At 41.2% G+C, this 16239-nt stretch overlaps 3 protein-coding genes across 3 annotated transcripts; 2 read left to right on the top strand and 1 right to left on the bottom strand.

Annotated features, from left to right (window-relative positions):
* Positions 1-1760: 1760 nt before the first annotated feature.
* LOC136443958 (protein rolling stone-like) lies at positions 1761-7056 on the bottom strand. The gene is made up of 5 exons (XM_066441342.1): positions 6937-7056; positions 5573-5668; positions 4850-5227; positions 4080-4276; positions 1761-3212 (listed from the first exon to the last, which is right to left on the bottom strand). Exons 2-5 carry the CDS (start codon positions 5645-5647, stop codon positions 3023-3025), a joined length of 840 nt encoding a protein of 279 aa, XP_066297439.1. The 5' UTR covers positions 5648-5668; positions 6937-7056; the 3' UTR covers positions 1761-3022.
* A 1398-nt stretch (positions 7057-8454) lies between these two features.
* LOC136443984 (carboxymethylenebutenolidase homolog) lies at positions 8455-11904 on the top strand. Its single transcript, XM_066441378.1, has 6 exons — positions 8455-8828; positions 9306-9564; positions 9929-10036; positions 10363-10511; positions 10865-10962; positions 11411-11904. Exons 2-6 carry the CDS (start codon positions 9350-9352, stop codon positions 11573-11575), a joined length of 735 nt encoding a protein of 244 aa, XP_066297475.1. The 5' UTR covers positions 8455-8828; positions 9306-9349; the 3' UTR covers positions 11576-11904.
* Positions 11905-13006: 1102 nt separating this feature from the next.
* On the top strand, positions 13007-16126 carry LOC136443965 (carboxymethylenebutenolidase homolog). Its single transcript, XM_066441355.1, has 6 exons — positions 13007-13098; positions 13701-13958; positions 14215-14322; positions 14575-14717; positions 15090-15184; positions 15493-16126. Exons 2-6 carry the CDS (start codon positions 13744-13746, stop codon positions 15685-15687), a joined length of 756 nt encoding a protein of 251 aa, XP_066297452.1. The 5' UTR covers positions 13007-13098; positions 13701-13743; the 3' UTR covers positions 15688-16126.
* The last annotated feature ends 113 nt before the right edge of the window (positions 16127-16239 follow it).

The raw sequence follows: 16239 nt of genomic DNA on the forward strand, positions 1-16239 counted from the left end.
CACAAGAAGTATGCAGTCAGGATGTAGAATCCATAGTAAGTGGCGTAAAAGAAATAGTTTTCGGTTGTGGCGTACTTTGGTAGAAGCCATGTTGTTAGGAATCCCAGGCAAAATATTGCCACGGCTAGTCGGTACACTAGAAACGGAACCTGTGTCCCCAACCACTGTAGAGAGGTATAAAGTAGACACATATTAACAAGAATCTGTGCAACATGCATGCTAAAAATGTGTGGCCAAGACAGAAAGAAATTTGAAGAAGCAAGAAGACTAGTCAAACATTTGGCGCGTCCACTCTTTTTATGCTAGAACAAATCGGCCTTCATAATTCATACAAGCACATCATATTGACAGACGTCAATGTGTTTACTTGTTTTTGAATGACTTTGTTACTCTTCTTTCTGAAGTAGATGTAAAAGCTGGCTTACCGGTGAGGTATAGAAGACGTCCTCCCGATTGTGTCTCAAAAGGAAGGACCCGATACGGAATTCTTCACGGCAGGTATTACTAACCATAATCTCTTCGTCTCTCTACCGCCTGGGCCTTGTGAAACGCATGCACAGAACACCAGTGTCACCAGGGAAGATTGACGATCTCCAACGTATCCTACCCTAGTCCATCAATGGAATGGTACAAATCGGAAGTACTTTCTCAGATTTACTTCCACAGACCAAAGTTTCTATTTGATGATATAAAATAACATATGTACATGTATGATATCTTCGTCTGTGAATTTGCTATACCTCTCCACGGATCTTTTCTAATAGATTGAACCTCGTTATAACGAAAAGTGTCGACCAAGGAGGTTTAAATAGGTATTTGGACCTCCTTGTTTAGACGTAATCTGCATGTATCATTGACTGAACTCTCTGCCTGCACACGATATGTACGAAAACAACCGAGGTGTCTGGATGCTGATATACGAGCCATGTGACACCTTATTGAATGGAAACGTTTTGTGTATGGTGTTAGGACGATAGGCCTTTGAAGGCCATTACGCTAATTGTTATTTTAGGATCAGTTCGAACCAAACATAGAACATCTTCCTTTCAACGCCTAATTGGAGTAGCCTCCAAGCAGGCCCAATGGATGGCAAAGACCGTGTCCAACTGGAAGAAGGAGCTTGTATAGCAAGAGCGACTTCTTTCTGCCAGTTTGGTACGGTCTTTGCAACCTATAGATCTGCTTGGAGATTATAATTGGAGTAAGACAGAAGATAATCTCCAAGCAGATCTATAGGTTGCGAAGACCGTATCAAACTGGCAGAAAGAAGTCGCTTTTGCTATACAAGCCTTGTATAGCAAAAGCGACTTAAGCTTCTTTTGAAGCTCCTTCCAGTTGGATGCGGTCTTCGCAATCCATTGGGCCTGATTGGAGGCTAAGAAGAAACGTCACCCTGTTATCTTTGCGTTGATGAGAAGCTGATACAGATTTTTTTTTTAATACCGTCCTTGCCCTTTGGCAATTTCGATTTTATTATATGGATGACATGGCGCGCGTATCAATTTTCGCCCGTTTTCAAAAAAGCTTTTCTACCATACTGTAAATCGTGGAAAGCAGCTTCAAAATGGGCAACTATATGCCGTTAATTGCTAAAAGATATTTCGGAAAACGGATACTAACGTTGTAGAATGTCAAAGTCAAAGAAGAAGATGTGAAAGAAAAAAATAAGAATCCATTATTTGGTATACCATTCTCTGTGTGTCTAGTCATTTGTTCAACCTTCCTGACCACGTAGATTTCATAATGAAGGAAACTTTTTTTGCCAAACTTTTTTTATTCGCACGCTCGCATCAGTTTTGGGGTTCCCAGAGGATGTCATCGATATAATCAAATAACCATGGCCTTATTAGAAGCTGATATGATTTTTTCTATACCGTCCTTACCATTAGATACTATGCATGACATGGCAGAAGCTAGGAATTCGTCCACTCAATTCCTATTTGCAATATTAATGCTGTAAAAATACATCCATTGGAATAAATGAAGGAAAACATTACTTATTCATATACATTTGTATTTGATACTATTCATATACATTTGTATTTGACTATACATGATGTATTGGCATATCCTTAATGCCACATGTTACGTTTAACTTTACATTTGCTCATGCAAAACTTGATATATTGCGTAAAGTATCATTTGTCATAGGTTCTTGCTGCAATCCACGTCTGCAGTGGAAAAAACAACGGAATCTGCAACGCCATTATGTACATGTAACAAATAACTGTGGTTGGACATAATACAATAATATGGCAAAGAAAACGCACAGAATGTACAGTTATATTTCTATTAGTGTATTGAATTCCCTTAAAGCTAAGGGCTTCAAAAAACGTACAAGTGAAGAAATATCCAATCACAACAATATATGATATTTCTTTTGCTTTGCTATCGTATCTTTACACTCTAGGTGAAAATGCATAGGGCGCTTGAAGCGTATACACTCACGTAATGAATAAGAGTCAATTCAGTCAAGATGGTGCCAAGCCCGTAGTACTAGTATCAAATATATCACTGCCCGCTATATTGGCGTCTATAGCTAATTGCATTATAGTGAATCCTGTACGCGGTGGTCTTGCGTTTTATCGGTATGCTTTCAAATGTCATTTTACCCGACTTATTTCCAAACCCAACAAAAAAGAAAGGGACAAGAATTGTGCGTCTTCGACTGTCTTGTCTTGAACGGTGTCTACGAGTGAACTGAAATTCACCAGTATACAAATAGACAGCAATATGGCGTGCACATGACGTTGTTGTAACACATTCTCTTTGCCCTATCAAAACGTGTGCGTATGTTCAAGTGCGTATGAGTTGCGCATTTTAATGCATCTTAATGTTAAAACATTTTTTTTGGTTTCAGTAAAGTTTGCGAGGAAAAAGTTGTTTCCACCTTTACCCACCGTTCTGCAGCCTAGTTATCGAACCAAACAAATGACTTCTTCCGCTGCAAACTTCACCTAAACCAAAACATGTTAATACTCATGCGGACTTGTATATACATACGCACAAATGTGAAGGGGGCTTAAAAGATCGGTGCCCTGCCCATGCGCCGCAGGAAGGCCTGCTCCTCCCGCTCGCCTTGCAGTTTCTTCTCGTACATGCGCACAAGGACGCACCTCAGGCGGTACAGCAGGTACACGAACAGGTGGGACAGGGGCACCGCCAGGAACACCAGGCCGACGCACACTCCGGCTGCCAGCCCGGGGTCACCGCTGAAAATTACGGAAACTGTCAATTAGTCAGTTAGTTAGTCGGAACCCTTCGTCTACGTGCCAAAAATAAACCACAGTAAGGTTGAGGGCTCAGACACGGGGGTTAGGGTTTCATCTTGGTACAGGTGACACAGGTGGCTAGTGGCTGGCTGATGGCTTTTTGGCCGCTTTTGGCTCCTCAATGGCCTGGGGCGCCACTCCGTGACCGCCAAGCATGATATTTCTGATCGTAGGGAGAAGAAATGCTGTTTCAGTCCTACTCATGCAACCCGTAATGTCATTTGGTAATAGAAACTTTAAAGATATAAAGGATTGCAATTGAAACGCATTGAATAATATTCAGCTACGGCCGCGTGGCGCGTTGGATACACCCGATCCCTCGATCTCGGAAGTTAAGCAACGCGCGGTCCGGACAGTGCTTGGATGGGAGACCAACCAAGGACGTCCGGATTGCTGTAGCCTCACGAAGCTTTCCACGAAATCGTCTTCCGGGAGGGACGTAAAACGGGGGTCCCGTGCTCGAGGAGGTGCCTCGAACACGTTAAACAGCCTCATTACCCTACACATTGGGTACCTGCCTGTGGCACTGGCTACAAATACACCTGATATATATATATATATATAGAACATGTCTATTGGTATTTGGTATGTGTCCTTACTTCTAGCTAGCCGATGGCGGTGATCAGTAAAAGTAATGACTGTATCAGACAATCTTTACAGAATCTTCAGTCCACTGATCAAAAGATACGCTGCTTCAAGTAGGTTAAAACAGCACCCACCCTCCCGACTCCTGTTGTTTACTTTCCTTCATTATCAACATGCCTTAACTTCAGAGGAATACGCTCGCCTATAGAGCCTGTTTCTGACCTGAAGTCTATGATGCTGTAGACGTAGGGGTTTCCCTTGGCGTCCGTGCCGCCCGCGCCCCAGTAGATCAGCACGAAGACGACGTACAGCAGCCCGAAGCACATGGGGTAGACGACGTGCAGCAGGCGGACGTGGATCCCGCACACCAGGGTGTCCAGCAGAGCCACCACGGAGTTCAGGATGTGAACAGCCACGTCCTGCGGTAGGCAAGTTATATAATATTAAATGATCATAACTTTACGAAGTATGGCATCTACTGGTACATAACTACAGTTCTATAAAGCTAATCTACCTAAAACAAGAGTGTATACATGTAGTATGGGATGAGCTGGGCTTTTACAATCATTGGAGGAACTTTTAATGTCTAGACATTCTTTTAATGTATTTTCCTATGTATACCATGCAGGGGTTGTTACATGTTTATATGTACTTAGATTTGTTATTCAAGTCCATTGAGATAAATTCTGGTATATAAGATGATAGCCTTAAATATCACTATGTATGACCATATTCTCAGATTAATCTATGATCAACGGTTCTTCAAAATGATATGGTAGTCTCTAAATAGTTCTCCTACTGACAGCTACATGCCATGGTCCACAGAAATTGAAACTGAAAACATTTCTGAACATTATGTAGAATTTGAAATGTTATATATTATGAATTGTATTTTGATTTAGCCTAAAATTAAAATTCACAGTAAAGCAATACTCCGACCTATATATGACAAGCAAGGTTACATATATAGGAATATTGCCGAACGGCCTTGCCTGGATGTTGAATTCCCCCTTGATGACGAGTCCATTGTAAGCGAACAGGACGAAAAACGCCACGGTGAAACTCATGTTGAAGAGAAGCCACTGAACCTGGAAGTACCAGGGAAGACGGCCTTCTGGTTTAGCTTCCTTTTCGGTTTCATTCGGCAGCGGAATGACTTCGGACGAATGCTTCCGACAGTAGCCGACGCAGGCGAGGACGAGCGCCCAGATGAAGTAGACCACGAGCAGGAGGTAGCCCCAGTTGTCGGCCTTGGTGAAGTAGAGCGTGTCGCGACTGAAGGAGTCGTACAGATGCCAGACCAAGAACACGACCAGGAACAGCGTGAAGAACCCGCGGAACGCTATGTAGGAAGCGCGTCCCTTGCCCCACTGTGGCACAAAATACGGTAGATCAAGATTATTTCAGCATCCGAGAAGTGGATAACATTTTCCCCGTGTACTACAAAAGAATACATTCAAATCTTTATAGCTAATGAAATTTGTGTAGCAATAAAATCCGTATAACTAACGTTGTGTACATTTATGATTGACATCAATATGCTCTCTTCATGTACATGATAATATCAACTCATAAGTTTGTGTCAGTTCTGTTTTATTCACCGTTTAGAAAAAAATATTTCGCAGCCAACATCAACAGTGGAAAAGAAAATGTTCAATCAGTAAGGCAATCAGCACATGCGACCTCTGTACACTCTTGATCAAATCTTTACTTACTGCTGACTGGACAAAGTCGTCCTCCTTTGCATTTCTGAATAGAATGTTTTCACATTTGCCGCCACAACACCCCATCTTGTCAAACGTGAAAATAACCTGAAAATGATGTAATGATCATCATCATTTGATGACAGTGCTGTTTTCGAGATTAGTTATATACTTATTAGAATATACTTATTACGCTTTATGAAATTTGTTCCAATTCTTGGCGGTATGTGCAAATTGATTTTTCATAATCTGTCTGAAATAGACCTTTGATTACGTTGTTTCAAAATGATACTCCTTACATAGAAAAACTGTATAAAGCTGGAAAAATGCTTCTGTAACACAGAGTAGCCAATTTTTGACACCGCATGATCTCTCTGTTTCTCTGAAATAGCAAGTATGCTAGTTTTTGTCACTCAGCGTTCAATCTTGTTGAGGTATCGCCATTTCGGAAATAGATATCGTTTCTGATCACCGCAACAACCAACCAACTAACCAACCAACCAACCAGCCACTACTAACCAACCAACCAACCAACCAACCAACCAATCAACCAACCAACCAACCAACCAACCAACCAACCAACCAACCATCAAATAATACAGCCGCGGTGTTGCTACCAGGTAGAATATTTAAAAGCAAACATTTGGATTTTACGTATTCATAGTGACGTTTTCTTTTTCTACTGTACTTGCGCTTAATGTGTGTCCCACTTTTTCGTTCTTCAGCGAATAAAAATAACTGTCCAGACGGTGCATTCAACAAATATGATGCTTTGATATACTGTGAGACAGTATTTCATTTTCATAATGGTGTGGTAATTAGCAAGTCCGCATCAATTATTCAAACCGGCTTATTTTGATGACAACAGCAGGTGATTACGTCAGACGGTTGCCATGACATTGGCGCTGGGAACGACATGACACATACCAAAGAATTAGTTTTATGCAAAGAGATACAGCATATATTACTGTGGAGAAAACAGAAAACAGCTTGACTTTAGCAGTCTAGTTAACATTGACGTTATTATGCTCTGTGTGATGTGAGAAATAAGCTGAAGAAAAGGCCGTCAAAAACAAAATAACATAGAGTCAACATCAAGTACAGTGTTCTTTTTTACTTCATTGTTCCAACTAGGAAGTGAAAAAATCATCAGCAGAAAACCATCTAGAAAACCATATTTTTCGATACTGTCTCGATACTACCTCGAAACGACTTGATATCCAATTAAGAGGACATGTGGAGACTTAACAATGTATGGCGATTATAAAAAAAATGCAAGTATGATATGTCTTATTGTTCCAACAAAGTTCTATGATACTATAGATACCAAGTCTTCATTTAGTAGAATAGAAACACAACGTAGAACGGTTACTTACGTATACTGTGAAGTTCTATCGAGTCGAAGTTACCGTACAGTGCAGGAATGTCCAACTTGTTGAAGACCGGGATGTTGACTGCGTAGGGAGGCAATTACTTTCCTGGTGCGTATCACATCCCACCATCCCAAGTTACCAATTGGTTGGAATCAAACACGTGCCTTTTTTCAGGCGGTTGTATGTTAATAGGATCATCATTGCCTGTAATATAATTGATCATTACACCACCATTGGTGGCGGGTTCTCAGTCACGCAATCGTCAAGGCCAGAACATATTGTGTGGTTCTCCCCAATCATCTCTTATTGATTCAAATTATATCAAATATTAAAACAAAGAACAGTGTTGTGGCAGAATCAAGTTGTACATCTTATATTCGGTTCATTCGGTACATTTGGTCTTTTATTTATTCACCAAGAGCGTTTCCTAAATTATAGGCACAGAGGTATGTAGGTCGTACTTGTCAATCATGAGTAACTCAACTGTCAGTTGCCTTATGGTTTTCTAGAGTATCATTAAGGTACGCCTAAACCCGGGCTGAGGCATATGCTGATAATAAATTGATATCATAATAATGGATATACTAGGTAACAGAGAGGTGCCTCGGCGGAGAAATTAACACTCATTCGGCAAAATTCGGACGATTTTTGGTAGTTATATGACGCCAGATTGCCATGGGCTTTTATTTGAAGCCTTAAAAGTTATGTAATTTTATCAATGATGCCTCTATTGTATATTGTCCCTTCTTCTCTCTACCCACCCAATAATACTCAATGGCGGCAGTCCGGACAATCAACGTCATTCTCTGCATGGTAAGGTTTTCTCCAAGCAGAATAGAAAATAACAGCAACAGAACAGTAATATTTCAAATATCATCTTACAGCAGATTCCTCAATGCGGAACTTCATAATATATATAGGCAAGTGACATTGACTGCGTTAGATGTACATGTCTAGTGCTGAGGAAAGGTGCAGTGCAAAACCGCTTTGTCCAAATGCAGCATCACAGAAGTGAAATTCCCAAAGTCACCTTGTTTGTACCTTGTGGGGAACCCGGCGAGCATTGTCCCTGAATGAACTGTGTGCACTATATATATAGTACATGGCACCTCCGGGTATTGACAAGTTGTATGTCTGTTCCATTCACAATTCAGGGGGGAGGGACGCAAGATTCAACATGAAAATGCGTATTCTGCATAAAAGAACGTTGACATGATTTATATTGCACATATAAAAACAACCTCTGAACTTAATTCGTCAAAACTGCCGCCTTCCCAGGATTTCAATCTACCGCACAAAATACACGTATACACTGTGCGCTGAAAAAACTGACACCTGTTATAACGTTATATATAGATAGTTAACAAACAATAAAGGTCTCAACACGCTAACTCTTCGCTTGACTCTTCTCGTCGGACATTGACGATACATTTTATTGTTCCTTGAAAAACACCCCCACGGAACGTGGAATAGAATAGTCAAATGCCAAGGTTCAAGGACACACAGACGAAGTGTGAACAGTATAGGGTAGACGTTACAGTGGACCCCCGGGGCATTGTAGTGCCAACTTAAAATCCTTGAAAACCTTTCTTTTCCTTGAAAATTTTGGCCCAATCTGGAGACTTTTTTGGTTAGAAGGGACAGGTAGGGTCTAAGCTTTCCCATTTTGGTCAAAATTTGTTCAGTTGCACCAGTTTAGTTGGCGTAAGAACATGTCTGTGTTGTTGGGTCAGGCCTGCCCCGAGCGGATGAATATAACCGAAATCTGGGTCAAAGGTTAAAGCTTTGTTTACTTCCGGCAGCTGTGCTCGTCGTTTGAGCTGGATAACAGCCTGTTTATTAAGTATACCCTTGTGGCTGCGTGGTGGAGATGAATTTTTGAGATTGAAATTTGGGTAAGTACTTTCACAAGGTGTTGTTTTAGTGCTTCTTATGCTTGTCTCCAATGAGAACATTCCTCTAACAACTGGCCCTATAGCCCCTGGGCACCTGGTCCCGTCAAATTTAGGATCAGTCTTACGACGGATTCAACGCCAAGTGGCACCATGCAGGTATTTACTTGCTTGGAATTTATGGACAAAACAACACTAAAGTTGTAGTAATAATACTTCCACATCAAAATTCAGAATGAGATGGCACAATTAAGAAGTTCTAGCCCATTTTGTTCCCAATGTCCAGGCGCAGGCCGTTTTGCTACGCAATAAGTCACTTCCGCACTGGGTGACTTACTGAATGTGGTCTTTTTATATACGTACATGCTAATTCTGCCGAGCGAGATATCCCAGTCTGAAGCCTCCTGAGAGACTGGTGATCAGGTTAGACAATGACCAGGTTAGACAATGTGGATGACCAAATGTTTTTGATTTTCACAGAACATCCCGCTCCAGTAATCAGTTGTGTTTGTCACGACACAACCATGGCGAACGCCAACAACGAGACCCCGTGCTGTATCGGGGATAGACTGGAGTATGGCTCCATGGGGAGGGAGCTGAAGGTGGACGGGATCGACATGTACCTGGCCACGCCCAAAACTCCGACCAAGAAGGGAGTCGTGGTTTACATTGATGTCTACGGCTGGAAGCTGCCCAACACTCGCTACATAGTGGACATGATAGCAAACAATGGATATGTGTGAGTAATTCATTAATACCGTGTGTGTGTGCGTGCGTGTGCGTGCGTGCCTGTCTGTGTGTCGGTTTTCTACAATTTCCGATGTACGCAGTGCAACATTTCAAATTCAATATACCCTCGGTGCTGCTATTTCTGTATGTGAGACTGGAAGGGTCGCAAAGCAGTATGGGTAAGGGGTGAAATCTGCCATCTCTGATTGTATTGTTAACAAGCATGCACCGAAGTAAGGCTGAATGGGAGTAAAATACTCTTGAAGGCAAAGCAGAAAGATAAAAACACGTTTTCCAAGGGGAAAGAGACAAAATTGTGAAATGTTCTAATTCTGATCGTCATTTCATGTTTAAAACATATATCGTTTTTGCAGGGCCATTCTTCCAGATGTATTTGAAGGTGCAGAACCATGGAGCGCTGACAGAGACTGGAGCGGTTTTCTTGAATGGGTAAAGACGAAGAACCCAAACAAAATTCATCCGTGAGTTCAACTTACATTATGACTTACATATTATAGACACTTATCATTGGCACAGTCTACCAATACATATGTAGTCACAGGCTGCTACTCTCTTACAAACTTCATTATGCTCATTTCATGACGATCTTTCTCATCATCATTTATAGCAACAATAAGATTTTGATATCGTGTGATGTTTTCCATACGGCACCTGTCACAAATCAATCAAAGCTGTAAGATAAGAACATCTGCACCTAAAGTAAGTTACACCTGCTATAAGTATAAGACTCCAGAGACTGAGAGAAGAGAGAGGTAGTCAGAGCCATTGTTCCTTCTGATGTGTCCAGTGTAGTTGATGCAGCAGTAGGTTACCTACAGCAGGAGTGTGGTGTAGAACAGCTGGGATGTGTGGGCTTCTGCTGGGGAGGTCGAGCTGTGCACGCCTGTCTGGTGGACCGGACTGACTTCAAGTGTGGAGTGGCCTTCTATGCATATGGTGAACCGATGTTTCCTGTAATTTTAGAAAATTTAAGACAAGGCTTTAAAATGCTAAGAGATTGACCGTTAATCTGATCTTGCTGCGTGCATGGAATATGAAAAATACATAACTTTGCATTTATAAGTGAAGAAACATACACAGATACGCAGACAGACAAGCCGAAAACAATTCTAAATATCACTCCTTTTGAACTAGAAAGACGAGGACTTTCTTAAAGCTTGGTGCAAAATCTTGTATTTGGGGATTAATTCACATCCAGAACGGCACATGTGATCCAACAACCAAGAAATTGAATTGGTGTAGCCTTATATGATGAATCTAGATACCTTTCTCCTTTATCTGATTTGTAGGTATTGGTAGTGAAGATGATGATGAGAAACTTGGACTACTGAAAGCACCTGGGCTTTTCATCTTTGGAGAAAAAGACCCGGTAGTATCTTTGGATCAGGTAAGGTTTCATGTACATGTAGTTGTAACGTTTCAACATCAGCGAATGACAGAATATTTAGCAAAGTACTCTACACGAATAGAAACTAGACTGTGCACAATTGATTCTTTACCAGTATCTTATAGATATACTTTCAAGTATCCCGACTCCTGACTACTCTGGATATGTTGCCATTGCACTGCACGAAATGGCCTCGGATCCTGACGTATCCTGAAGTATCCTGACGTGATCCGAACGGATCCGGGGCCGTATATTTCTCGGCAGGCTAATGGGCATCCAAATATTGGGACTCAAGGTACCACTTACACGACTTGTGTAAATACGTACGAAATGGAGCCGAGGCCATTTCGTGCATTGTTGAGACAATAGAATCAAGACTTTATAAGACTAACAACAAGAATAATGAACTTGCACTATTGAAGTAAAGATTGACTGTTCAACTTTCTAGGTGGAAACGCTCAAGACAGAGCTGAAGAAGTCTTGCAAGGTGGACCACCACGTCACGGTGTATGAAGGAATGCCGCACGGTTTCGCACATCGTAAAAAGGAAGAGAATGACAAAGATGCAGCGGCCATTGATGGGGCACGTCTTGAGATGCTGAAAAGTCTCTAACTTGTAGAGAACAATTGTCTGAGTAATGAGACAATAAAAGTATAGATTAAAATCCATAGAATTTATGTGTATCTGTATATAGCTAATCAAATTCAATAATCCAGCTATTTTCGTTACCTTTTATGTAATAATTATCTATCCCTTTGTTTCTCTCTTTCCCTCTTTTTTCATATACATTCATAGATGCACTGTATGTAGATAGATGATCGATTTGCAGATAGTAATGGAGGTAAAGTCTGGTCAATAGTGGACAGGTGGACTGAATTATTATGAATAAAGGCTCGTATACCGAAGAAGGCCGCAGGCTACGTATGCGACTGTCTATATTACTTTCATTTAGCACAATTTTACCTCTGACAAACAGGTTATGGTTTTAGTCACACTTTGTGTTTCGGACACCAAAGTTGTCTAATGTCATAGAAACAGAGCATATCAGAACTATCAGTGGCTTCCTGACAGGAACATAAAGGAAGCCCGTACATTTTTTGGGCTGGCGTTAATGCAACATTTATATGTAGATAGCAACGATACCTAGCGAGGTTTTCCGAAACCACACACACTCCATTGAAAGGTATCGGGAAAGGCTGCAACTCGAGATATCCGGACTAGCACAAAGGATATCAGAAAGGGAAATGCATGATTGTGACTTAGTATGAATGATTTGGTACTATTTCTGGCGTTATTTGGATATTAACATTTGCCAATAATCTTACATTTTCACCTGTTGAATGAAAATATTTAGGTGGTCAAATTGTACATTTAGGTTCGCAAAATATAGATTACCGTATACGAAAGCTCATAAACTATGCTGTACTGAACAGAATGTTTCAGCGTGATGTTGTAACCACATATCATACAATCATCTATTCATCTATGTGGGGATAGCCTGTGCACAAACTATATTTATATTGTAGTACTGAAGTCTTTGCTTTATATGTCCTCGCACTTCTATATCATGATGTTCAGTTACCAGGGCTAGCTTTGTAATACCAAGGAGGTTTTATATAACCTCCTTGGTAATACTAATAGGGATTAAGATATTCTGCATGAAAGAATGTTAATCTGATTTACATTTTACATATATGAACAACTTCTGAACCTTTTTTCCTCACAACTGTCACGTTTCATGGCTTTCAGTCTACCGTAGCCTGGCATCCAAATATATGGGGAAAGGAGACTCAGGAACTATATAATACTAGGTTAGGATGAGGCTAGTCTACCGAACATCCAGTTAAAACCTGTGGAATTTCGAAAAGCATAGGCCCTAAGGTAAGGGTCCCAACATGCTAACTCATGGCTTGGAAGCAGTAACCTCGCTGTACATTTACTAGCAATTTTATGGTCCACATATTTTGGCTTTGATTGACTTTGCAAACAAAAAGGGTACCCCCCCCCACGGAATTGTGAATGGAATAGTCAAAGTCTAAAGGTCACAAATCAGACGAGTGCCAGGCACTGGCTAGCTCAGTGGTCCCGCCAAATTCATGATCAGTCTTATGACGGATTCAACGCTAGTCTTGCAGGTATTTACTAGTGTTGCATTTATGAACAAAATGATAGTTTCGCATCGAAATACAGAATGAAAAGCTAATAACTTCCATAAAGTCTAGACACAGTGGAGTCCAATCATACGCAGGCTGTTCTGCCAGAAACGTCCGCATTTGGTGACCTAGTTCAAGTTTTAGATTTGCGAAACTTTTGAAATGCATTTAAAACCCATTGGAATTTTGGTTGACGCTTGTAATACTTTGAAAAAAGTATGTTCAGAAGTTTAGATTATCTGGACAGTGACAGTGTCTTTTACTGTGTCATTTCTTTCACTGTAAGACGTCACGTAACGTTGGCAAACATTTTGGCAACGATTAACCCAGTGGAACAGATGTTGCCAGTAGGGCCCGAACATAGGTAGTAGATCCAACATGCGGGTCCGAGCAGACTTTGTCTCAGCCCCACTAGAAGGCCCCTTCGTTGTTAATTGAGTGTATAGGCAGGTTAATCTCCGGGGAGAGCTTATTGCTATGTAAAGCATATAGTACCGAGGACTGCGAACCCGAAGCCCTCAGTGAGAGACTGTTGATCAGGTTATACCGTGAATGTGGATGACCAGCTGTTTTCATTTTCACAGAACATCCCGCTCCAGTAAAAGTTGTGTTTGTCACGACACAACCATGGCAAACGCCAACAACGAGACCCCGTGCTGTATCGGGGACAGACTGGAGTATGGCTCCATGGGGAGGGAGCTGAAGGTGGGCGGGGTCGACATGTACCTGGCCACGCCCAAAACTCCGACCAAGAAGGGAGTCGTGGTTTACATGGACGTCTACGGCTGGCAGATGCCCAACACTCGCTACATAGTGGACATGATAGCTAACAATGGTTATGTGTGAGTCATACTCGTCACAAGTTCATACCCCCTTGATACCTAGTTATAGTTTTGGCTGGTGTGTCTGTGTATTGTTGACGTGTATGCACTGAGGAAATCACATGAACGTAGTGGATGTAGCTGGGTGTAAAATACTTGCTGAAAAATAATACCAGTTCCGGCGGGGGGGGGGGGGGGTATAGACAACATTTGAAATAACTGCATTGTGATCCTAGTCTTCTGTCATATATAGAAAAAATCATGGTTGTTTTTGCAGGGCCATTCTTCCAGATGCATATGAAGGTGCAGAGCCCTGGAGCCCTGACAGAGACAGGAGCACCTTTCTTGAATGGATAAAGACGAAGGACCCGAATAAAATCCATACGTGAGTTCAGATTATATACTGGGCACACGCACCATATTGCAAACGCACCATATTGGTTTTGTAGTCAGCATAACTCTGATTGGACCCCTGGATTGATTATGTATGATGATATTTGGTTGGATATATGGGTAGCTCTCGACGAAGGTCATGTGATGTTATCTATACGGCGTCTATACGGCATCTGTAATAAGACCATGATAAAAGTTAACGCCTGCCATGAACTCTTGCCATTGTTCCGTCCGATTTGTTCAGTGTAACTGATGCAGCAGTGGGTTACCTACAGCAGGAGTGTGGTGTAGAACAGCTGGGATGTGTGGGCTTCTGCTGGGGAGGTCGAGCTGTGCACGCCTGCCTGGTGGACCGGACTGACTTCAAGTGTGGAGTGGCCTTCTATGGTGAGCTGATGTGTCCTATGTTTATAGAACATTTAAAACCAGACTATAAAAAGCAAATGTTGCTAAGAGATTGATGCTGCCCCTTGACCATTCATCACATCACATTGAGGGTACATAAACACACACAGACAGACAAACCAAGAACATTACTGATATTACTCCCTTGGAACTAGAAATACTTTTTTCTACTGCTGGTACCAAATTTTGTGCAGCCTGAGTGTCATCCTGTTTTAGTGCCAGGTGAAGGCAGAGCCTGGAACTGAAACAGGATGACACTCAGGCTAGCACACGTGATCCAACAGCCAAGAGATTAATTTGGTTTGGCCATATTTTGAGATCAACCAATTTTTGTTTCCTTTATGTGACTTTTAGGTATTGGTAGGAAAGATGATGAGAAACTTGGACTACTGACCGCACCTGGGCTCTTCATATTTGGAGAAAAAGATCCCGTAATTGCTTTAGATCAGGTAAGCTTTTATCTATAAGATAGAATGTTCATGTACATGTAGTTGTAGCATTTCAACATTCGTGAATTCTCAGATTTTTAGCAAAGTACTCTACGAGCACTGAAACTAGTAGACTCACTGTGCACAGTTGATTCTTTCAGTATCAATGACATCACGCCCTTAACTTTTTACATACTCTCAGGTGTCCTGAATATTCTGTTGTATTGAGACAATAGGATTGTTGTGTTTTGTCTTGCACTGTTAAAGATTAATAACATAAATCATGAACTTGCATTATTGAAGTAAACAATGACTGTACACCTTTCTAGGTGGAAACGCTCAAGACAGAGCTGAAGAAGTCTTGCAAGGTGGACCACCACGTCACGGTGTATAAAGGAATGCCGCACGGTTTTGCACATCGTAAAAAGGAAGAGAATGACAAAGATGCAGCGGCCATTGATGGGGCACGTCTTGAGATGCTGAAATGGCTGGAGAAGTACATGATTTCGATACCAATGCTATAAGAATTGGTTTTATCCAATGAACATCCTGGGGGATCGACCTAAGTGAAGGAGTGTCAAGCTTGTCTAACCTTATCATTCTGTTACCAAAGTGTACAAGAATCGCCATACTTCAAATATTTCACTACACGGTTCAGTTTCCTTTATCGATCATTTTAGGTCTGTAGAAGAAAAGGTGGGCAGAAAACAGAACAATTTAACCGATCATTTTAGAAAATCTGGCAAGCTAGTTAACGTATCTCCTAAATACTATTCGTTTGCACGTGTGCATATGTGTACTGATTTGTCATTTTGTCTTATTGTACTGAATAAGGTTTTGAAAAAAGAGTTGGTTTATCTTAAGGCTTAAGGCTTGAAAAGCATATCTATACCAGTCCGTAATTAGAATAACTTGTAGAAAACAACTGTCTGAACAATGAGATAATAAAGATACAGATTCAAATCCATGCGTATCCTAGAAAGAATGTATATCTGTATATCTATCTACTTGATCTTTTATGTAATGAATATCTCGTTCTTCATAGATATTCATAGATGCACTGTAGTTGTAGATAG

The sequence above is a fragment of the Branchiostoma lanceolatum genome, chromosome 1 (genome assembly GCF_035083965.1).
Source record: "Branchiostoma lanceolatum isolate klBraLanc5 chromosome 1, klBraLanc5.hap2, whole genome shotgun sequence".
NCBI classification, from domain to species: domain Eukaryota; kingdom Metazoa; phylum Chordata; class Leptocardii; order Amphioxiformes; family Branchiostomatidae; genus Branchiostoma; species Branchiostoma lanceolatum.